Genomic DNA, 24,973 nt, shown 5'->3' with positions numbered 1-24,973 from the left:
TTTGGCAGTGATTTTGTGCTTGGATTCATGGTCTTTGCGGATGGTTTGCATATGGTTATGGCGCATGGTTGATGCCCATTATACATGCATTTTGACGAGCACTTTCAAGTGCCGGTGAGCTCTCTTGAGAGCATTGTTTTCGCATCGATCAAGTTTTCGGATTGCAAATCTTTTGGCGTTTGCTTATGCGCGGTCACTCCGTTGATGTATGTTGAGTGTAGTTTGATGCGCATTGATTGCTCATTGTATTGAGCTTGCAGGACAATGGTTATTTTGTGTTGATAGCCATTGTGCGTCGAAACTCTGGCGAAATTTTCCCAGGAGTTTTATGCGCATCATTTATGCGATCTAGGTAGAGATTGCAGGTTGCACTCAGCATTTGCGTGCGGTGTTCTCTGCAGGTGGGAGATTTGTGCGTGTGTATGCATCGATACCGCACAGTGTGGGCTTGGTGATTAGCTCACAGATTGCAGTGTGATACTAGAGCATGCGAGGCTTGTATTGACATTGCGGGAGCTCTATTTTGGACTGTGTCTCACAGGTTTTACATTGTGTTTCTGGCCATATTGGTAGACAGTTTCTAGGTGTTGTTGGTGAGGTGGTTTTGCTTTCTAGTTTGCTACATTGTGCTCATGGCAGAGACAGGTGATCGATCAGATTGTGACCTCTCACAGATGCGGGTGTTTGATGGGTCAGACTTCGCGGCATGGAGAGAGTGTATGATTGACGCATTGACACATCGAGGGTTGCATGGACCATTGAGTGGTGATGCAGGTAGACCTTCAAACATGTTTGACGATCAGTGGCAGGAGCTAGAGGAGATGGCACTATCTACACTCTCTTTGCACCTTGCAGAATCTGTATATGCTCTTGTTATGTATGAGACTACTACGAGAGCACTTTGGCGCAGATTACATGATATGTATGATAGATCTGAGTCATCACGGACTCGTGTGAGACATGTACATTCACGAGTATGCCGACAGGTGATATGTTGGTATTGTGGTCATTCTGGACACGTTAGACGGCGTTGTTTTTGTCGTATGCGACATCGTAGGAGACATGGCAGTCTCACAGATGTATGTAGTGATGCCATGGACTCAGTTGCTTTGACAGTTGAGGCACATGTAGTGTCGGAGTATACTAGTGACGGGGATGTCACTTTTACCTCGAGCTATGCACGAGATGCTATACGTGGATAGTGCACTCCCTTCGCAGTGGTTGCTAGACGCAGATGCTATGTTTCATGTCACGCCGCATCGTGAATGGTTTTGTAGCTATTCTAGCGGGATGCTTGGCAGTGTACGTTTGACCGATGGATCGGTGCATGCGATAGCAGGTGCAGGAGATGTGAGACTGTCATTATCGAGTGGTGCATCTTACTTGTTACGACATGTGCGCTATGTACCAGATTTGACAGTGAGTGTGATCTCGATTGGTCAGCTTAGAGATTGTGGATGTCAGATTTTGCTACGAGAGCGAGATTTTGTGATGCATTTGGATTCGCTAGTGATTGCGAGAGGTGCCAGGAGTGGTACAGGTTACCCATTGCATGTGGATCACGGGAGAGACGGTGTTGTCTCTGTGATCATGCAGCCAGGTAGACAGCGAGAGAGCAGGCGAGTCTCTTTTGCTTGTGGGTTGCAGGATGCTTTGCATGGAGTAGAGAGTAGTGAGCTCGTTGTGCACACTATTGGGGCACGAATTGAGCAGTCACATAGAGAGGTGACAGAGTCAGACATGCATGCTTTGCTAGTGACTGAGCAAAGCAGAGAGTCAGTTGTGCGAGATACTTCTATGCAGGATAGACAGGTAGAGCGGTCTTGCTCTAGTGAGTGACGACAGGAGGACATTGTGCAAGAGTCTATGCATACGGAGTTAGAGCATGAGAGCTCTAGTGAGTCACAGCAGATTGAGTGGTCATGTTTGCAGTGGATGATTGCAGAGGAGGCTGAGATGTCAACGATTATGCAGTCATTTCTTTCTATGCTCGACAGTGAGCATGGGGATATAGTTGTGCAGGATATGTCTTCTAGCAGACATCTAGAGCAGCTGGTTTGCTCTGAGGTTGCACGACAGGTTGATGCGTCTTTTGCGGACAGTCAGGAGATGCATGTGGCTGACACGCCTTGTCAGTCAGAGATGCCTATTGCCACGGATATATATGTTGATGCATGCTCCGTAGAACTAGCAGGGCCCGCTAGCATTGCATCGGCATTCGGTGGTCTCATGTATGAGATGTTGATCTTGAGATCGGATATCGCAGCTATAGTGGGAGAATTTGCAGTTGGGGTTGTCAGTTGTTTGTTGACTGATGATGGCATAGTGCACGAGGGAGATATGCAGGTATTGCATACATACTTGCAGTAGGTGTGTGGTACGTCTGGTGGTGTATGGACTTACACGGGAGCAGGACAGTCGGATGCACACGATCACAGCCAGCCAGTGGGCATCGGTTGAGAGCGGTTTTCTCTCACCTTTTGTAGTCTTTAGACTAGGTTCCCTTGCTTAAAGGCACAGTCGCCTTTAAGTGGGAGGTTGTTGGAGTATAGGCGTCTGTGCCTTGCCCGGCCGCCCAGAGTCTGGGGGCCCACTGACTTGTATACCTTATACATAGCATAAGTGTATAGGGGGCTGCTCACTCTTTGAGTCTCCCCACCCACATTTGTGTGTGTGTCTCCTTCTCTCTCTCTCACTCTCCGTCTGTGGTGCTCCCCGATCCCCTTCATTGTCACTTACTTTAGTCTTCAAAGGGCAATCCTTGGCAAAGTGCCCAAATTTGTTACACTCGAAGCAAGCCCAATAGTTATTAGGTCGGCTCCAACATTGATTACCATGCTCTTAGGTGTCTTAGAGACATTCCAGCCTAGGCTTGTCTCTATGTGTTTGTTGATCTCTTTTAGTTCCTGTACGAGCCGAGCATTGTCATTTTTCAGTTTCTCATGGCCTTCATCACTTGGGGTCTCAAGAGATGTGTGGTTAGCACTATCTTTAAAGCTATAACCCTTTAGAATGCTTGCGAATGAAACGCCTGGTTTGAGCGTTGCGGGGCCTGCTGTCGCCTTGTTTCCATTCGCAAAGATCGAACCTTGAGGAACACCAGCCTTGAGGGTCTTTACCTCAAACGTGAAACCTTTAGCTGCTTGGTCGCATGTTTTTTTTTTTGACTACATCTACGAAGGGCTTTTCCATCGATAAAGATTTATTAGCCACTAGGGATGGGCTCCTTGGCGAAAAGTCGCCTGGCTTTAGGAGTCATGCAAGGGTCGCGATGCCGGCTCGCTCCCTCGTCCAGTGGCATGACCTCCTCAAAAGACGGCATTCTTCTAGCCACGAGCGCCTACGAGAATTTGACGATATCTTCATCCGTGGGTAGAGCCTCTACCTCCATGGCATGAACAAGAAAACTTTACGGTAAGCTCTTTAAGTAAAGAGTTTAATCTCTCAACCTTTGAGACTTTCCCCTGACGACGGATCGCACTCTCCAGGGTGAGGCAACCATTGCTAGCAGTCCTACAATCAATCTCTAAACTTTAGAAACTAAACGTGTAGCAGTTGAGAGATGGAGCCGCCACCACTCGCAGGACAATCCACCGACAGATGATCATAGCTAAGAAGACACCGACAGTCGCTAATGGATCACGATCTGTTGATAGTGGATGATGGATCACGCTTCACAACCTTAATATTTACTTCCTATTGGCACTGCAAACCTACCCCAAGCTGCAAGCCAATGCTAGCGTCAAGAACTCGAAGCGAGTCTAAACAAGGGCACCACTGGCCTCCAGTCAGCTCTTGCAAAATGCCTATGAAGATAGTAGTTTTACATAGAGCGAATGTCCCCAGGGCATAACATGCCACACGCTACATCAAGAAAGAAAGTAAACATTAATTTTCTTGTACAATCACGATCCATTTTTTTAAACACCAAAAAGGTGAACTTCATAAGACCTATTCTTTATCCATCCCACTCAAAACAACAATTATAAGCAATGTATGCATGGTTGTTCCATTCACAAAAATTTAATATATTAAACTTTGGTTATACTCAAAAAAATTGGTTGCATGTTCTTGTTTAGAATGGATTTTTGCATGTCTTGGTAGAGGTAAAAATGCATGGAATATATAGGCTTCTTTATAATACAAATTTTGCTTTTCATAGAGACACGAGTATAATGAAAAGAAGCAAAAAACATAATTTGGAGACGAGTAAAAATGGTATAACAAAACTCTGAATCTTGAATGCTACTAAGAAAAGTTATAAAATGATAATCATACCTGTAGCTCACGCACATTGGTTGCATTATGGTCTTGGGAGGTTGAGCAATGCTGATGTCTTTCCAAAACCCTTCCCATGCTACGAAATGTAGATAATCAATTCTTTGTGTGTGTGTGTGTGTGTGTGTGTGAGAGAGAGAGAGAGAGAGAGAGAGAGAGGGAGAGAGAGAATGTGTATGTAGATAATTATCAATTCTTTCTGTGTTTGTGTGAATGTGGGTGTATATATTTTTTCTTTTTTGAGTATTTTGAAACTAGTTATGACCCAATTAACTTGTTTCATCTATTCATCTAGTCATGTTTATTATCTAGCCAAGACCTATACTCAATGGATATGAAGGATGACCAAAAAATACTAAAAAAATATTTTTAATAATAATTATGAGTCACTTTCTCAAGTTACTATCATCTTCAATCCTTATGGTTACAAATGCCCAAAAGATCCATCTTGGTAGAAGGTCAATTGCTTCACTCCACCGAGCATAACCTTATTCCTTTTTTTTTTTGGGGCAAAACTCACAATTGTGAGTGGATTATATTAACATAGCGAAAAAAATACAAGTTCCTGCCATGCTCAATTAGCCGAGCCATGACAGCTTCCCTAGGTCAACCTTACATCGATTGATGGGGGAGCCACCCCAATGTAAGTGATAATATCACCCTTACACCCAAGAAACACCGACATAACAGTAGTAGCAGCCTTGCTCCACTCATCAGAGTTGACCTGTTTCCTGAAGTCCATGACCGCCTCCCTACTTTCTTGGACTATCTTCGTGAATTTAGGTATCTCCAATGTGTTCTCAAATATTCGATTGTTTCTCGCCTTCCACACATGCTAGACATGCCGAAAATAATAGTAGCCACAATTTGTGTGACTAAGTGAAGTGCTTGACTCTTGAACACCTTCCCTCCCAAGAACAGGTCATTCTTGAAGAATCCTATTTCCCAGGTTTTCTGGACCCATTTGCAGATTTTCCCTGCTAGACCACAAATCCTTGGGCATTCTTTGAAAAGGTGAGCAAGGTCTTTCCTAGTTGATCTGAATTGAGAGCATCTGACCGGACCAATTCCCCTGGAGAATACCTTCACCCCAGTTAGCGTGGCTCCCCAGAGGACCTTCCACACAAAAACCTTCATCCTATGTGGCCATGGTGGGTGCCAAATATTGTTAAAAGTAGCTAAACAACTCTCCCCATTCCAAAGACTCGTGGCCCTGTTGCATTTCCGAGCGAGTTCACCTGCCATACCCCTAAGTTTGAGAATGGACCACCGAGGGCAAACAGATTGTTGTGGACTTCAAGCCCGTTCCATAGACCGTCTTTTGAGCGTATCTTACAGCTATCCGTCATCTCCTTATCCATAATAGCCCACATCTGGTCCTATTTTGCGAGCACAACCACACACTTTGCACAGAGGGCTTCCGCATGAATGCTAGTATTAGGAATCCCAAGACCGCCTTGCTCCATTGGTCTGGCAACAATCTCCCATTTAGCCCACTGCCATGGTGCCAAGTCTTTATGTTGTTATTCCATAGGAATCTCTTAATCGGCTTCAAAAACTCTTTCCACTTGCACTTGGCCATTTAAGCAACGGCCCATTGAAGGCTAAGTAGGGGAGTAAGAAGGAATTGATAATCTTAATTCTGCTTGGAAAGGGGAGGAGCATATACTTCTACCTTCGCATCTTGCTCTTCACTTTCTCCATCACCCATAGGAATCTTTGCTTGTGGGTTACATCCACGTCCAAAGGGGCTCCCAGGTTTCGAAATATGTTCCCTTTTGTTATAATCTCCCTTGTTCACATTGACGGGTGGAATGAGTCATTCTCAGAGAGGGAGATCATTATCGAATTTCCACGCTACACTTTGACCTAGATGCTAGAGCCAACGTTTGCACAATTTCCGGAGCCTTCCTGATGACCTGAGGACATGCTTTGAGAAAAAGCAGGGAGTCATTGCAAAGAGATTAGCCAAAAGTTGATCGTTGTTAGGAAGAATTAATCCTTGAATCTCCCCTTTAGCCGCACTGTCCTCGAGTAATGTAACCAAAGGATAGGATCTAATGGAAAACATTAGTGGGGCAAGGGGGCATCCCTGCTTAATAGATCTTTTTACCTTGAAGGCCCCCACAATCCTTTCATTGAAGAGAAGCTCCGACTGGCTCATAGCACAAAGAGTGCTGACCAGACGACACATGCGGGCTCGAAGCCTAGAGACTTCATGACATCTTCAATGAACGACCATGTGATCGTGTCAAGCCTTATCCCGATCCAATTGCAGTAGAACACACTCTTGCCTAGTGACAGGAGCATATTCAATAGCGACCATTGCTGCCAAAATGTTGTCATAAATTGACCTTCTGTTTATGAATCCATGTTGATGGATTTTGTCCAAGACGGGGGAAGCCGGAGAAAGAAGAAGTCCTCACCAGCTTATAGGTTCTTGCTGAGTAGCCCAATTAATAAAATGGGTTAAATTTTAGGACTTAAAAAAATAAAACTAATATTTAAGGCTTGGGTACATGATCACCTAATTCTACGTGGTTGTTCACCATGTAACTTGCCGAGTTACATGAAAAATTAAGCCACATAACTCACCGAGTTACATGGCAACAAGCATCCTTGGCCACGTAACTCGAAGAGTGACATGGCAAGCATGTCGCACCACGTAACTCATTAAGTTACATGGTCTTGATTCACTAGAGTTTATGTTTACAAGGATGCTTTCAAGTTTAGCTAGCCTTCCTCAAAGGCAAGTGTAGGGCTAAAGGTTAATTTGGCATGAATCCTCTCACTCCATCTCGAATGGTTGTTTTTAGGGTTCATCAAACTTGGTTGCAAAGAAGCCTGGTCAATCTTTTCCCTGTTGTTGGGTGGTAAGGATGAAGCTACTGGTTTCACCTTCTTTGCTACACTCTTGTATTTAGTCTCAACATGGACTTATAGGCCAACTGTTTGCTTAAAACATTGGTTTTCTTTAAAGGCTTCTATGACTTGATACATTTCCATAGAGCATACTTCCATAACTTCATTTTCAAGATGTAAACTAGACTCCATTATAGCATCAAGCTCACCCATAGTATCTACAAAAGAAACTTGTTCACACAAACCCATCACACTTTCAGTAGGCTCTAGCAACCCACTCTCTTTCATGCCTATTTGTACACTATGTACATATTCCCTTTCACATCTCTTCAAATCTTCAAGTTTATTAAAACATACTGATCCAATCCTTGTTATTAAGGAGCCCGTTGAGAAAGTTTCACTTATTTTTGGATGAGACAAGACCCTTTATCTATTTGTTCCACTGCAATCCTGCTTTACAATGGTACTTGGCCAAAATCCATCATTTCCCTATGGTCATGAAACTCTTTGCTCACCTTTGGTAGGATGATCTCTGAGGTTGTTACGATTTCTTTCATGGTTTACACAAATTATGAGAAATTGAACAGTACGTTTACCATCTTTGCTTCATATCCTGGCATAAGCTAAACCATCATCCATTACCTTTGTTTCCATTTGAACTCCCACAATGTAGGGTTGTCCAAGGTTAAGATGATATGAAGATGTGTCCTGTATAAAGAAGTTTTGCTCAACCTTTACATCACATATTGTCACCTTTACACTTGGACATGCTGCATACAATTCACCTGATGAATTGTTTGCCACTCTGACCATCCAACCATATCCTGTGTCCATTGGCCATTTATATTTGTTGTAAATACTTTTCAGCATCATCCGATACTTGAAGAATGTCACAATGAGATTCAACAAGTGCATCACATTAGAACTACTAAGGAGTTTTTAAGTCCATTGTAGGTGATGTACTAAGAATTTTTTGAATACACTACTTTTTATGATATATAGAAATTAATTTAGTATATTGGTTGTTATAAAGAATTATCAACATAAGATACATCACTCCGGTCGCATAAATAAATGTCTTGATTGTACTCAAGGAACCAAAGAATTAGAGTCATATTACTAATATATTTTATCCTTATCAAGTATGCTCCAATGAACATGACTCAATAGTCCACAACTTATAAAAAATCAATGTAGCATGTTTTGTATCAACAAATTTATACAATCTTGAAAAACTAGACTCTAGAGTCCATAACTTATAAATTTTACAGATATCCTTGATGCGGATACACTGGTAGAAAGTGAAATGCAGAGTATGTTCCTATACGTGAAATCAAAAGACCTTGACTTAGAAATACATCAAGATCCTTAAATTCACAGCAGCGAAGAGAGAATTTGTTGCGTATAAAGGCTAGATGGGATCACCTCTACTCCACTTGACTTGATCCTGACCGTCAGTCCAAAGGTTATCTATTTAGTCATTTATACTATACTAGATTGGCAAATAATTATGAGAATAAGAACTAGAATCTACATTAAAATTTTAGGAATTTTATCCTGAGATCTCTTCTAACTCAGCAGAACTTCAACCAAATCCAAAGAATACCTAAGAATCAAGGGAGTTTTAGACCAAGGAATCCATATTTTTGAGAAATGGATCATCTAACAATAAGAATAGTATTAACTTTAATTGATCACCTTGTCCGATAGGAGGAGGAGGAAGCAAACAACCTCAAGGAAGAGCTTAAGCCAATAGAGTTTCAGGTGCTTGAGCCGACAAAAATCAGACAAATATATATGTGCATACTGCATTCGTACATCAAGGTGCTAATGAATAGTTTTCAGTAATTTGAACCCCACATAATATCAAGGTAAATATATTACCTTATATATTGATCTTAAGAGTACATATTTTTTTATCTCTCCTAAATCATAAAAGTTATTATTATATGTCATGGTTTATCTCGCTGCATAATATATATCAGATTGTGATGTAAAGTTTACTTTAAATTTTCAAAAATCCTAATTTTCAATCACAAGGATCTAGTTGGCCTTTATTACTGCTTACCATCTTCAAACTAATGGCCAAATGGAGAGAACTAATCAGATTATTGAGGACATATTGCAAACTTTCTATATGCATGAATAGAATAAATGGACCAAGTATTTGTATTTGATAGAGTATACATATTCTAAGATACAATTGGGATGTCTCATGTTTAATCATTACATATATGAGTGTCTTACATCGTTAAAGGGACATATCCACTTATAAGAGTTCAAGTATCCAAAGACATATTGGACATGATGCAATGATAGACTGACCTTATACGCCAAGATATAAAGTCTGCTCAAGATAGACATAAGATCAGATATGCTGACCCTAAACAATCTCCTCGACTCTTTGATGAAGTTAGATGTTTTTGAGAGTAAAGTATAATATAACTCTTTATCAATTGGTAAATGTAGGAAATTAACTTAGTGCGTGATGTTGTGAATTTTTTTTAACAAATAAAGGATAAATGATTAAGCTTATCGATTATTGCTACCATCCCATATGAAGGTATATAATATTTTCCATTTCAGTGACTCGATCGACCAAATCACATTCTTGATGATTTTGTCTTATCTATTTCTAATGTTAGTTCTCTAGAATAGAATCAAACCTCTTCGTAACTCGAATATCGTTATTGAATATCTTTTTAAATTGTCAACTTATTTTGAAGAATATACTACTTGGAATTTTGAGATATAATTATACAGACTTCATGTTGATACGAGAACACCTCAAATCTTTCAAGTACGGGAGCATGTAAGACCTCCAATTTTCAAGTCTCTTTAAAAAAAATAAAAATACATTACTTTATTTTTGGTATAGATTGTTTGTTGGGCAATCTAGAGTTATCCCAGATGAATAATCTACATGATGTTAATTTCTATCGCTTTTACTCTCTGCGATCTATTATAATTAATGTATGGATTAACCGTAAAATACACTTTCAACAATGTATAGTGTTTCTCTTTGGCCCAGAATGGCTCAATGAAATACTTCTTCCATCTCCCATCATACTTACCCCCCCCCCCCCCCCCCCCCCCCCCCCCCCCCCCCCCCCCCCCCCTTTATAGACTATAATTTTTCTTTTGACATAAGTATAGTCATCTTGCTATGAACATGGAGGATTTTTACATAGAATTAATCCCAATCACTAGACAAAACATATATATTATGGTTAGCACAAAACAATTCCAAAGGACAATACGTAGCATGTTTGGTCAACAAAGATTGGCCGCCATATACTCATCTATTAACCCTTTCATATTACCCATGATACGATACGACCATTGATGTTTTCATCTTTGTGTTGTTTTGATATGCTCTTTTGTGTTCTTTCTTTGTGTGTGTGAGTGCAAAAGAGAAAGAGTGGGGATTCTTTGATTTCACTTCCTTTTAAACCCTAGACTTCATGGCATCTATGGTATAACTTCTTCATATAGTTTTTGAATTTCTCTTGCAAACTCTCATAGCCAAAAGCCCGGTGCTTTCTTGGAAAGACCATAAACTTCTCGACATATTTTTGGTGAACCTGATGTAAATCTGCCTGGGTGAGAGTTTGTGGGTAACCATGGGTGATCATGTGGAGCAACATGGTATGCATTTTGATCGAGAAACAATGCAAATGTTTCAAGAATTTGCAATGTTTATGCAACAACAACATGCCACTGAAAGAAGGCAGATTTTAGCAACCAAAGCCATACAAGCAGTCGTCAACAGAAAGGATCAGTTCAGTGGCAAAGATGTAACCAAGTACCTGCTCGAGTATGCAAAGGAGATGGAGTTGCATTGCGTGTCAGAAGATGAGATAATTCAAAGCTTTGAGCTAGTTGTTGCTCCAAAATTAGGAAACATATTAGGGCAATTAAAGATGGTCATGGGAGAAACTGAGAAATTTATCTCATTCTTCAAGTATATCATCGAAAAGTTTTCATACGTCTCTTCAAAATAAGGACTCAAATATATACTCTCTCTCATGTTCATCGTACCATTCTTGAGTGAGTGATCTATTTTTTACTGGTATTAATATACCGCTATGGATGGTGCTGACATTCAGATCAGTGAAATAGTCGACAAGAAAAATATTTAGAGAACTCATCTGGTGTTAATTACCCATCTGAGTGATGTACACTAACAAAATTTTTAATACATTAGGGTCTATTATATTTGTTAAGCAAAATATTTATCTTGTGAAGATTATGAGCAGTTACTCTTCCAAAGTGGTCAAAGAATAATAACCCAGACATAGAGATAAATGATCGTGAAACATTATTAATATATTTTTGACCCCACATATTAAACATTACAATATCAAAACATTTGTTGCTAGCATTGTTGATATGTTTCGGATCCCACATATTAAACCTCTTCTTCTTTGCTTTGTCCCACCCAATCGTGAGATGAGATGTTAGACTTCTACTTCTATTTGAAGGTACTCTTCTATGATCAAGAATGAAAGAATATTTTTACTTATATTTCACAAGGCAATAGTTCATTCATCTACAACATACCTCATCTTTCAAGTTAGTCATGAAATAATAAAATTTGAAGTTACAATGCAACTCAACGGTTTTTACTCCCAAATACCGTTTTTACTCCCACAGGTTTTATCATAATTATGTTTTTACTCCCAAAAACATAATTATGATAAAAAATAAAAAAAATTATAGTATATGGTAAAAGAAGATCATACATCTATTCTTATAGAGGTATATAAATATGTTGTCATGCTGTGACATGTACATAGTGAGAACGAATGCTACAAGATTTATATTGCAACTTTTTAGATACATAAGTATATTTCTCATAATGTACATATACATATCTGAACAATAATCAACTTTCTATCTCATCCTAATATTTATCTCAAGGATAACATGTTCTTACTTTACCATCAGAAAGTACTATGGAAAAAAGCGCCAATAGCTCTGTCTCTTTAACTTGGGACAGAAAACATTGGTTCTTTCTTTCTACTATCTCATAATCATCTCACACGCTATCTATATCCTATATCTAGGATAACTTTCAATATATATATATATATATATATACATTATGTGTTTTTCATATATTTCTTTTCAATAGCTACTAGGATTGAATCAGATCCTAATGGGACACTACCTTGCATGATTTTCAAAGATGCACTCATTTTAATGCATTTATTAAGAGACTACTTACAAACCTTTGTCTAGGAGCAATGTCATGCTTTCATATTGCATAAAGTGTCCATTGAAATCAAGTGGAAGTTTAAGCTAAGGGAACCACAAGAAGACATTTGCTGCCAAAAAGATACCCTATTTTGGTGAATTTTTTAAAACAAGTTTCCAATCTGACTTGAAAAACGTATATAAAATGGGAGTCGTAGCTCAAGAGCTGAATTATTTGCTCCTATTTTTATTTATTTATTTAAAGCCATGATTGAGGAGATATGATCAAAATGGTGGATCTGAGTCTAACCACATCATGTAGGAACAACTCATTTCAAACTTTGTCAGTTTCTGTTCACACTGACTCTTCTCTTTCTTGTGTAACCTTTGGGGGTTCCCTTCACCTATAAAGGGGGACCTCTTCTTCCTTGAAAACCATTCAAGAGGGAGTGAGAGGATTCATGTCAAATTAGCCTTTAGCTCTACATTTGCCTTTGAGGAAGGCTAGCTAAACTTGAAAGCATCCTTGTAAACATCAACTCTAGTAAATCAAGGCAGAAGTCTTCTATCCCTTGCCATCTTCATCAAATTGGCAAATACTCTCAAAGAGTTGATAAGTAAGGTGTTTTTCGCTTTGTTATTTATTGATTTTTGTTTTTTATCTCCAAGCCCAACCTACTTCTACGTCTAATCCTATCTCCATCTCTCTTGTGTCCTAATTATTTCTCTTAAAGGCATTCAAGCAACAACGCTCTATCAACAACCTTCTTGTAAAAAAATACTAGTGCACAAGGTACATCTCTCCCCGTAGTATCCTTATGTCTACGAACAAGAATAGGGCTCGGAGGGAAACTTATCTTCTCTTCACTTCTCTCATATCTACACTGTGGTGTTTTAAAGAATATTTCCATGCTCTATTAGACTAGATGAACACTTAATTAGTGCTAGAAAATTTTACATTTTCTTGCTTTTTGTGCTTTTTGATACTTTTTTATAAAAATCAAGACTGGGTTCTTAATCTACAAGATTGAGGGAAGCCAAGGTTCAATTTTGTAAAAATTGCTTTTTAAGTACGTTTTGATGCTTTTTTTTAATATAAAAAGCAGATTTATTTCTAGCTTAGATAGATCAGATGAAGTCGTGGTTCAATTTTAGAAAGATATATTATCTTATCTTTTTACGCTTTTTTCTACTCTTTGGCATACCCAAAAAACAATGCACTTTTTAATATTGTCTAAACCTAAAATATTATTTTTAGTCAACGTATAAGAACATAAGGTGGAAGAAAATGATTAAATAGGATTTTTACAAAAATTATTTTTATTAAAAACTACATCATAAATACGTTGGACAAAAAGATGAGTGTCATGATTATGTTGGGATATCACAGTGTGATCTAGTTTAATTTCGATGACATTAGTTACCTAGATACTATTTTGATGAGTCGATTGCAGTAGAAATAAATGAATGGTAGAACTAAGAGTTGACTTCTAAAAGCAAGGATTGTTTTTAGCAAAGAAGGGAGCCTTTTCCAAAAGCTAGGGGCTATTCCTAGCAAGAGAGAAGGCACTTTGTTTCTATTTGGGATATATTCTAGCGTGCAGAGAAAGTATACAAATAGTAGACCTCAATTTTAGGAGTTGATGGATACATGGAATATAGTAAAACTTTTAATATATGTTATACAGAGATGGTGCAAGCTCTCCATCACCATCTTTACAAGAATTTCTCTCTTGTTTGTGGGAGGAAGAAGAAGGACTATCTCTCTTTTCTTTTCACGGTGAACACGGGTCTACATCAACTTCGTGAAAGAATCCTCCATGTGGCTCTCATCAACACTCTCTTGCAGCAAAGTAAAAAGCCTTTAGGTCACTGGTAATCACTCCTTGTTCATGATAAGAAGCTCTAAACTCTATAGTCATCATCTCTCTCTCTCTCTCTCTCTCTCTCTCTCTCTCTCTCTCTCTCTCTCTCTCTCTCTCTCTCTCTCTCTCTCTCTCCTTCCATTTTTGTTATGTGTAAAGAAACTACGCTCTCGGTAGATTCTTTTCATTGTACATAGGCATGTATGGAGTTGCTGAAAGTGTACGAGATTGACTCTTTCTTGTCTTATCGTGTTTATCATATAGATATATACATACAATATTGTGTTTATGATCACGTAAATATATAAAGAGCAATCTTGCTTTCACGTCATGTAGGTGGTAGGAAAGCTATTTTGGTAGTATCTTCCAAATTGTTATGAATAGGTCGTACCCTTCAAATCAAAGATTGAGCACATTGTTTACACCATTTTATCTTTTATGTATCATGTGAAAATTTCACTTGGGTGAAGAGTTATGTTCAATATACAGCTTGTTGTCTATTGTACCTAGTCAATATTTTGGACTCGTGAGGTACCTCACAGAGCCACTATAAAGACTTTTCCTACATAGAAATACATTTAAGAAAATTAAAGACCTCCACTAGATATACTGATAAACATATTTAGATTCCCCACCATCACTTTATGAGTGAGTGATTAAATTTTTTTGGTTACAAAATCATCTATATGTATAGGGGTACTACCAGGGAGGGATATCATATAGAGCTATGGGTTTGACATGTTCAATTTTATTTTATGGTTTGTTTTGGTGAGTCGATTTCACTTTTTTGATGTCCATAAATACATATGTTGATGTATAGTTATCCAATACAAATTGTACGTATAGAAAGTTTTGTATAGCATTGGCATGAGGTCAAACACGCTCTCTTGTGTATTGGCCAAAAATTAAAAGAAAGTTATTTTGTCCGGCCTACATGTGAAGTGATGACATATGATTGATCAAAGTGATGGGATTATTTTACATCATGATATGATTATGTGTTGATATTATGTAATGCATAAAACCTCAAAGGATAGATATGGATTTCTCATGTATATGTGTGTACTGCTTTCCACTCTTCTATGTCAAAACTAGATATATGTGTAAGGGAAGTGATGTGCAATTATGATACATCACTTGCATATGCTTAAATGCTTCTAAATTGGTGATTTGAATCATGTTTAGTCGTTCTTCAGCCCTTTTTATATACATAAAAATTTGATCGCCTACACTCTCAATATCCCGAGACCTTCTTCCTAATTGTTATATGTACAAAGCAAGAAGATATTTGCTACTCATTCCATCCTCCAAGGTAATAAATTTCATGTGGGAATCACGTCCTCAATTGATATACAGGTTTCTGACCATATATCAACTCAAAAAACATATAATCAATAACTAAGCTAAGAGTTGTAGGATCATCACGTAAAGCGTACGAAAATAACCTAGGCCACTCTCCAAACCTTAGCCAAAGATTTAATGATAACATGGTATCCATGTTCAAATTTACCATTCTCTGTGGGATTGTAAGCAGTAGTGAGAGCAAGTTTAACGCCTAACCTAGAGAATCACCAACACCACCATAACAAAAAATTATATCTTTCAAAAGAAACTTACATAACTCTTCTGCGTCTTTTGTTCTTAGAACACAACCTTGATTGTGGTTGGTTAAGTCTACTCATGCAAGCACTATGTATCTCGTTTGTCAACGACATTGTAATCAAATCTACTAATAATGCATGGCTAATCAGTAAGTAGGATGTAATCCATCACATTGACATACATTTGAATATATTTGATAGGTTTCACAAGACTCCACAAATTGAGATACATCTTTATATGAGCTTTGTACATACTCTTACACCAATACCTCTCTTTGATTTTAGTAGATGTGATCCATACACCTCTGTGTACAACATAAAAAATCTCATGAAACTTATTGATAATCTTCTTTTGAGTGTCCTTGTCATTTATAACTCTCAATGACATCCTATTTATTTGTTCTAGATGCATTTACTAAGTATCCATATTTTAAAAAGTATACATATAATTTTTTGTGTCCCTTGATTAGACCCACGCTTCTTGCCTTGTCAAAATAGTGAGATAGCATTCAAAGAGCAATCAATCACCTTCTATAAATAACTCAAGTGCATTTGACAAGAAAACATGATCACCCCTCAACATGAGAAGAGCTACTATAAAACCTTATACCTATATCATTATCCTTGATAACTATTTCTTATTCCTTTTCATACCCTGCTCTAGAAATCATATCTACAACTAGATTATCTTTACCTGCAATACACTTAAATTATGGAGTGAAGAACTTACGTACACAATCTATCTCAATATAGGAATGTTTGTAATTGAACAACTTGTGATCATTCCAAGTAAGGGTAGACAATTAGCCTTCACTATTATGTTTGCTCCTATCAAATAATCTTTATCACACTTACTAGTCTCGAAGAGATATAGATGTGGTTCTGGACTGAGGGGATGTAAGTATGTGGTAAACCATATCAATGATTGTGATAAGATATTGTCAAGGTTGGAAGAATTAGTGAACCTTACCTTGTTTGGAAAAAAGTCAATGCTTGAAGTGAATTAAGTTTTTATTGTGAGACATATGTGCGGGCCATATGGTAGAAGACCTTGTTTAAAAAAGATTGATGTAATTCAAATAATGAAATGTATAAATGTGATTTGATGTTCAAAGGTTCCTGGATGCACGTGTGTTTTATGTTATCTGGATTTCACATTATGTGCGTGTAGTAGAACTTTTGTATCAAATCTTGAGTAAGAACCATAAATTTCAATTGAATCTAAGATTCGAGGACCCACGGGAGTTGTACTTTGATCAAGCATTAATATAAAAGAAATACTGAAAGGGGCACCAATCTTTGGGGCCAATCTCTTTGGGCATGGACTACGTCGGGCCATGTCAACCAAAGTGAATTGTGCTTTTAAAGTTGTGGAATATTTTAAGTGATTGTCTCGTGTATCGTGCCCGATTTCCAACTTGGGGTACCTAAGTCTGTAATAATAGTTTCATACTCTTTGATTACACATGAGCATAGCTAGTGTCTACTACGTGCACTACGGAGTGTTTCCATTTAGTTCCATAAATATCCAAACTATATATTTATCTGCATGTATAGAACCTCTTATAATTGAGTTTATTAGCTCATTAATAAGTGACATTTTTGCAAAACGTGGGATTTTTAGTTTCATTGCCCAACTTAGATTTAATCCCATATATAAGTGACCGTAGGGATCACTTCTTAAGCATAATTCAGTATCCTTAATACCAGTATCAAGTACAATACGTAGTACGAGTTTCAAGTATCTACACTACCTCAACATCTCTAACGTTTTTGCACCTGATGATTCCATTAGCACCTACATTTTTAGGTTTCAATAACCTTGCCGTACTATCATAGATCAAGCCATTAATATCACACTTTCAATTTTCATTCCAAGATAGTATATCAACCAACATTTTTGGATTCAGTACTTAGATCAGCCATCGTTTTTTAGTTTTCAACCCATCGCTGACATCGATAGCAGATCAGTCCATAGCCTCATTGCGGTTGTAGATCGCATATAGCATCCCTAGCATTTTGTATTTTCAACTCATAGCCTTGTTGCAAATCCAAGCACCTACAACAACTTCCCATCAACATCTCAACATCTAGGACTATTGTATCAACAATATATGTGCAATCTCAAGAAAATGCCTCTCTAGTGATAGAGAGGGGGTCCCTTAAAGGGGGGTTTGGGATCCCATCTGGTGTTTGTCTTCTCTCTCTCCCTCTCCCTCCCTCTCTCTCTCTCTCTCTCTCTCTAACTCAAAGTATCATTCTCTCTTCTGCCTAGTCTTTGCACATCTCTCATGAAGTAAAAAGAACTTTCTCATGAAGCAAAAGGGAGGGTAAATTTTTTAAATTTCCAATGACGTTACACGAATTTGCAATGTTATAGCAAGTGTCAACTCCAATTGGATAAATAGTCTAAAGAGCCTTGCTCTTTAGATGGTGTTGAGGTTAAAATTCCCATATGGAGCCCTTCTATCTCGAGTTTCTGAGCTCTTTATCTAGCTCGTAGATGTGGCTTCTAAAGTATCTTACTTGGAAGCCAGCTTATAGCCCCTGCACATAGACATGGACTGTAATATACCTTAAACCCTTAATATGTACCTTCTAAGTCCCTTGGCTTGGTACCTATCGGCCTTGATATCATGGGCAAGTCACCAACTCATTGTGTAGGTTGTCAGAAACACCGTTGTAGCAATCATGTATATCCATAAAAAACCCTCAATCTCGTATACTGATAGCATATCGTAAACCTGAAAAATTGATTTAATATCTTGTACGAACTACCTTGCAAAGTTCTTCAAACTTGGGACATGCAAAAAAAAAACTATCTATAAAATTAAATAAACGTAACAGCCCCCAACCTTGTTTCCCAAATAGGTATACTACCTAGTTTGGACTTTCTCTTGATGATTTGTATCATACACAAACTTTGATCATGCCAAAAAAGAAAAAAACGCTCGATAAACTTAAAGAAACGTAATAGCTCCCAACCTTGTTGCCCAAATAGGTCTACTACCTAGTTTGGACTTTGCCTTGATGACCTGTGTCATACACAATCCCATGTGTAGCTACCTTTTTGAGCTCCGTACTCCATGTCTTATGTGAAGCTTGGACAATGCTTTGCAGGTTCACTTGAATTTTCTAAAGGCCCATTAGATGTAAAGACCCGTTGTAGTGCCAATTGCATGCTTGGATCAAAGCTACTCGAGAATTTGTGCATCTTGTGCCCTTTTATGATGGAAAATGAATCTACCCCCGAAACTCAGCTCATAGCCGCGGTTGTTGACCTTCGACCCTTGGCTTGGATAGAATCTAAAATCAAGGTTGAATTTGAAAACCCAATTGCAGTTCAAAAGCGACCAAGTTTGAAAGTTCTCTACATCTTGTGCAGGTATAGAATGTTGTATCCTTGCTTGCTTTTGCCTTGATTACTTGGTTTGTCTTGTACAAACCATCCTTGCATTGCTTTTTCTCTCTAAGCTTAATGTTTCTTGGAAGTGCCCTTAGACGAGGGGAGGGGGGTTTGCCCAAAAGTAGGGCGCCCAAGCTTAATAAGACATGCACTAAATATAAAAACACAAAGCTCACTGGCGATGAAGAAGAGGCTACATAGCCTACACACATCTACACACACCCACACACACAAAGTCATGCCATGATCTGTGTTACTTGGTTGCAACTGGCCAAAAAATGTAAAAGGAGCACCTCTCAAGTGCAAGCTAGATTAGATCCTCTTCAAATATTTTGGTGAAGCTCATTGCAAGCCCGAATGTGTGTGTAGGCCATAGTTCCTACGGCCTTTCTCTTCACGTAGCCTTCTCTCCTCAGTTACTCACTTGCATGTAAGTGAGTTCATGCATGCAAGTCCATGCATGAACTCATGCACTTAGAGCTCTACGACCCTCTCTTTCCCGTGAGCTCTAATACCACTGCAAGACTAGAGGAAACTAGGGCATGCTCATCTTCACCCAACCGTATCCTTTTATAGGTGTGTAACCCACTTTTAGAATCCCTTGAACTCACATCTCTTAATAATTCTTAACATTTTCATTGATTTATAAGTGCATTTTTGCCAAGGTACTCCCAACCACTTACTCCTCTCATACACGCGCTCGTTGCATATAAAAGTCTTGCTCTCTCAAATCTATGGATAGTAGGACTCTGTTTACTGATTTTTGATAAATTTATTCTGCTAGAAAATTGATAGAGATTTAGACGATTTACTTGTGACGGAGCTTTCACATCGAGCTAAGAATTAGTCATCATGGTGACCAGCTATTGTGATCGTTTGGGAACAATCTCTACTAAGATAAGATAGGTCACACTAGGTGAATGTATCGGCTATTTTTTTGTAAGATTGAATTTTTAGAGGTTAACATTTCACATAAAATGAAGGGCCTTTGGTAGAGGTGAAAAGAATGTCTCGTAGAAACAGTCTATTATTTGAGGCTTCGTGATTGAAAACAAAAGAATTAGGTCTTTCCAATCTCAAAAAATAAAATCTTTCAAAACATATTAAGTGAGTAAGTGAAGGGCGAGTCTGGGAAATGAAATGACAGATGAAGGTGGAAAGTGAAAAGACATAGGAAAGTAGAAAGTTAGAAGATCTTTTGTGTCCATATAAAGAGGTCGTCTACTTCACATTGTATATTCGTGTTTTTTTTTTCTTTTAAATTTTTTAAAGCATTTTCTTCTTTTTAAAGTGTCCTTGCTCTCTCTCTCTCTCTCTCTCTCTCTCTCTCTCTCGCAAATTGTATCCATCCTTCTCATCCAACTGATATTGTTGCAAATGTATGTGCTTCGTCATCGCGTGTTGTTGCGTGCCATAGATTAGTATATCGCTTTTGTTGTTATTGAGAGAATCTTTGAATTAGGAATAGCTTTTAATTTTCATGAAAAATTAAAATGGGTGACAATCTTTCATTGTTATTGAGAATTTTTGTTGTTATTAAGAGAATCTTTGAGTTAGGAATACCTTTTAGTTTTTTTGAAAAATTAAGAATACCTTTTAATAATTTTGAAAAATCTAAATGATAAAAAAAGGGACAAAGGTAGCCAGGTCTAGGTAGCAACGCAGGGTGAACGAGAGAGGACGGGGCAAGGAGTGAGTAGCTCGACGACAACAAAAGTCCCGCAAGCGAGAGACATAAGGGGGACGCCAAAAAAATTTATTTTTATTTTAATGTGCACCCATATCATCACACGAGCACGTTTGCCCTCGTGGGTGAAGGCAGCACCAAAGTAGCGGAACTCTGGTCCGTGCGAGTTGGAATCAGCCTCATTTGTTTTAAGTATGTGCGAGAGCAATTCCTCGGTCCTATGAAGCGGAAAGAATTGACAAGGATATTGTATATAACGAGGAAGCTGCGACAGCAGGTAGAGAGACACGAGTAGAAAGAAGTAGCTTTTGCATGTTGTTAGTCACATGAAATTCATTTCTATAGCTCTGTTATTAAAATTCTATCTACTTAAATAATATCATTCAGAGAGAGAGAGAGAGAGAGAGAGAGAGAGAGGGGCTTGCCTGGGACTTGCGAACTCGGAGAGCTTGCCGGTGGAGGAGAAGATGATGACAGCGAGGTGGACGTCGCAAAGCACGGACAGCTCGTAAGCCTTCTTCAGCAATCCGTTGCGTCGCTTGGAGAAGGTCACCTGCCGGTTGGTGGTGTTCTCGATGCGCCGAATCTGTATTCTTCCGCGTGCAGGGCCTCCTGCTGGACTACCATTATAGATCATATTGGCGATTGGCCCCGTACGCGTCCCGTCTGCAGCTAGGGGGTATAGTGCCGCCATAGCGGCACGGCCAGCTGCAGTACTGTTCCAACTGTCTGCATTCACATGTGTCCGCCCTTTTTGTAGCCCTAAATCAGCACAGCTCGCGCCTGCATGCTTGTTCGGCCACAATATTGCTTCAGCCTGTTTGGAGCTATTTGTGAGTCCCAGCTCAACCTCGACTTGCAGCTGGCCCTGCTGCATTACATTCTCCTCACTATTGCACTGCAAGTCGATAGGAACAGCATCTTCTTCATCCTCATGAATATCTGGTTCATGGCCACCGGCCTTTGGTTTTACATAGATTTCCATATCGACTGCGTTGTCAGCTGTTTAGCACCTTTGATTTGGTGGCCGCCTCAATCTCCTCAGCACTCCTGTCAGAAGCACTCATGACTTCACCTCCTGTCACAAGCATGATTGAAAGTCTCAATCGCCGTAAAAAGTGGACCTCTAAAAGCGGGCAAAGAGAGAGAGAGAGAGAGAGAGAGAGAGAGAGAGAGAGAGGCTTCGCTAAAAAAAAGCCTACTTCCAAAACTGGAAAGAGCAACATGCCCCCAGAAAGTAGGCTAAAAAAAGCCTACTTTATCCAAAACTGGAAAGAGCAAGATGCCCCCACGAGCAAAACAGGCAGAGGAGACCTTAGCTAGGTTGATGGCAGACAGCCGCTCCTGATCAGGGCGCCTCAGCTACCAAACGACATCGCACCTTGGCTCTGTGCGTGTATTGGACGCGAACGTCCGTCTGTGTATGAGAGAGAGCGCCTAAGGCCGATCCCAGAGTTTTGATCTCCGTGTATGTGTATGTGTGTGAAAGAGAGAGAGAGAGAGAGAGAGAGAGAGAGAGAGAGAGAGAGCTTCCTTGAGGCCCTGCAGAGAACTGCCTACAAGGGCGGATGTGATATTACTGGCCTTGCACCTGCTGATCGTAGGAAGGGAAAGGAAAAGCAGTAGAGAGCGGGGCCCTTCAAAAACGAAAACGACAGCCGAGAGCTGCACTATTTGCTCGTATTTTAATTCGCACTGCAAGATGACAGACGCCCGTGGTGCCAAGTGGAGAAAGCAACTCGACCGTTCAGTACTGGAGCTGTGAATGCGTGCCCACGTGGCGGGGTCTTGTTGCACCATTACCACCCGTTATAGGTCGGTACACCTTTGGCGCTGGTCCTAGCGTCCTAGTATCATGCCCCAGTCACCAGTGCCCCTCTCAAATAAGAAACACCCCCCCTTATTTCAAGAATTTTAAAGGAAATGAGGATATGCATTAGAGTACACGGGTAGTAATTGATTACTTGCGTACCTTGCCCTTCTTTTTTGAGTTATTACCTACCTCACTCCGTTATTTTTACGGATCTGCGCAAAAGAGTAACACTGTGGCACCACTCACTTTTCGGGTTGTCTGTGATGGAGTCGGGACTATGGTTGCTTCTCAAAACCATTATGCTACATTGCTTCTTGCTCAAACATATTTTACTTTATGCGGTTGAGTGCAACAGTCATATCGTTTCTGTTGTTAGTGGGCACGGTGGAGGTTTATGTGCAAAGCATGTCGAAGAAAAGGGTGTTCTATGAGGTGCGTGCGTAATCCTTCGAATCACGAGTTTGGGGATTAATCGTTATTGCATGAAGGTATGGGGACAAAAACACTGTCCCTTCCATAGAGTGCCAAAAAGAGACTCATTTTGTTGGATGCCTTCCATATAGTGCCAAAAAGAGACTCATTTTGTTGGATGCCTGGACATCGGTATCCTGAGTGTGGAGTGACTGTCTCAGTGCCAGATCCCAATTTTGATGTAGAGGGTAAACATAAGCTGTGATAACTATTGGGTGTGAGCTTTGTTGCACCTTGTGTGTGTGTGAACACCCTCCATCGATGTGGAAGCATGCCGGTAAGTCTAGTCAACCATGATGTGTATGGCTTAAAAGAAGCCACCTAGAGTGCTTGCATGTGTGGCAACTCAGTTACTCTTCTTAGCTCTGCAAAAGAGCTTGTGCTACACAACTTTATGCATAATAAGGAAGTCTGTATTTTGCAACCATATCCCTATGTATTGAGCTCTTAATTATTCTCCACAATAACTTGACACAAAGTATGTTTATGTCGTGAGTGGGACAATAATCTATCGACCATAAGCATCAAAGCCAGTTCTGAAGTAGCACTCCCCAATGTAATTAGGAAGTTCTATAGACTCTAGTATAACGTAATTAGGAAGTGCTGCGATCTAATGTAATTAGATCGTAGGAGTTTCTGTCTATAGTAGATTGCATTGGCTCTTCACTTAGCCATTGCAAGTGCTAATTCCAATTCCTCATACATTGCATAATATTTTTTAGCACTAATATATTTTCTGATTGCTTTTTTGTTAGGCACATTCTTGGCTTATGCCTAGAGCCACTAGGGCCCTTACATAAGTAGTCTGCACTAGTATATTATATGTTTAATTCAGTCCAATTTACAATAAAATCTGATTGTGTATCATTGGTTATTCTCAAATAGCATAGTTAAGAACATCTTTGATCCCCAATTACACCGTGATAATAATGCACAATAAGGAATTGGTTGTTTCTGTGAGAAGTTCCTTTCATTAGCTTTCTATTGAGGGCTTAAGCATTATTTTGGCATCCAATTGTTCCATTAATTAAGATGGTCAATTAAGCCTTTTTATATGTGTAATTGGCATATCTCACAAAACTTGCATTTCAGCTCAGATATGGGGGCACCTTCATGCATCTTTGAAGCCCCATTTAGATTGTTCCCATGATCTGTATGAATTTATTGTTTTATTGTCCTCTGCACATGAGGTTTCATATATTACAGCTCTTAACCTTTGGAATTTGGCTTCCATAATTAGCTCTCATTATTCACTTTACTATTTTTTTAGTTGAGTGTGTGTGTGATTGAAAAGACACAAGCTCCCAATTGAGCTAAAATCAATCCACTAATTGGTTCAACTCTAACCGAGCATTGTGAAATATGGACTAGTACCTAAAACCCGTCTATCTAGCCCTTTTCCACGTTGTAGTTTTCAGCAATCGTACACATGTTTAGGCTCACAAGCAAGGCCTTGTGCAGCTTCATGGTGCGACAATAGCAGCTCAGTGTCTCCCAAGTCTCATACAATACTTAAGGCAATGTGCCTACAACAACATATTAGATAGTGTGAGACTTTAGATACAATTTGGGAATCACCATTTTCTTGAAGATTTGGCCATATGGACAAATCTCAAATTGTTTGTGTAAAACCAAAGTATTCCACAAGGTAGTACTTGAAAAGATCTTCCAAGACATGCTCTCAAAACTTTGGCTAAGACTTGACCATGTGCTCAAATCTTAAGCTCTTGCTGAAAGTGGAAATTGGAATACTCCCAAATTCCCTAATATAGTGTTCTACCACATAACCTC

The 24,973-nt window shown here is 39.2% G+C and overlaps 1 protein-coding gene across 3 annotated transcripts in view; it reads right to left on the bottom strand.

The window, feature by feature from the left end:
* The window catches only part of LOC147449129 (agamous-like MADS-box protein AGL11), a 64,321-nt gene extending 41,868 nt beyond the window's left edge, over window positions 1-22,453 (bottom strand). Inside the window, exons 1-3 of one of the 3 annotated variants that reach the window (XM_086521692.1) lie at window positions 22,213-22,453; window positions 21,324-21,976; window positions 4,279-4,348 (exon numbers count right to left, since the gene is read on the bottom strand). In XM_086521692.1, the coding sequence (XP_086377818.1) occupies window positions 4,279-4,348; window positions 21,324-21,883 (630 nt within the window). In that variant the 5' untranslated portion in view covers window positions 21,884-21,976; window positions 22,213-22,453. Of the gene's footprint in view, window positions 1-4,278; window positions 4,358-21,323; window positions 21,977-22,212 lie in introns of all 3 variants that reach the window. The other 2 variants (XM_086521691.1, XM_086521693.1) reach the window with 2 other exon arrangements.
* Window positions 22,454-24,973: the final 2,520 nt, after the last annotated feature.

This window comes from Adiantum capillus-veneris, chromosome 10, assembly GCF_014529385.1.
Source record: "Adiantum capillus-veneris isolate H3 chromosome 10, ASM1452938v2, whole genome shotgun sequence".
NCBI lineage: Eukaryota > Viridiplantae > Streptophyta > Polypodiopsida > Polypodiales > Pteridaceae > Adiantum > Adiantum capillus-veneris.
This window is presented reverse-complemented; position numbering and strand designations above follow the sequence as displayed.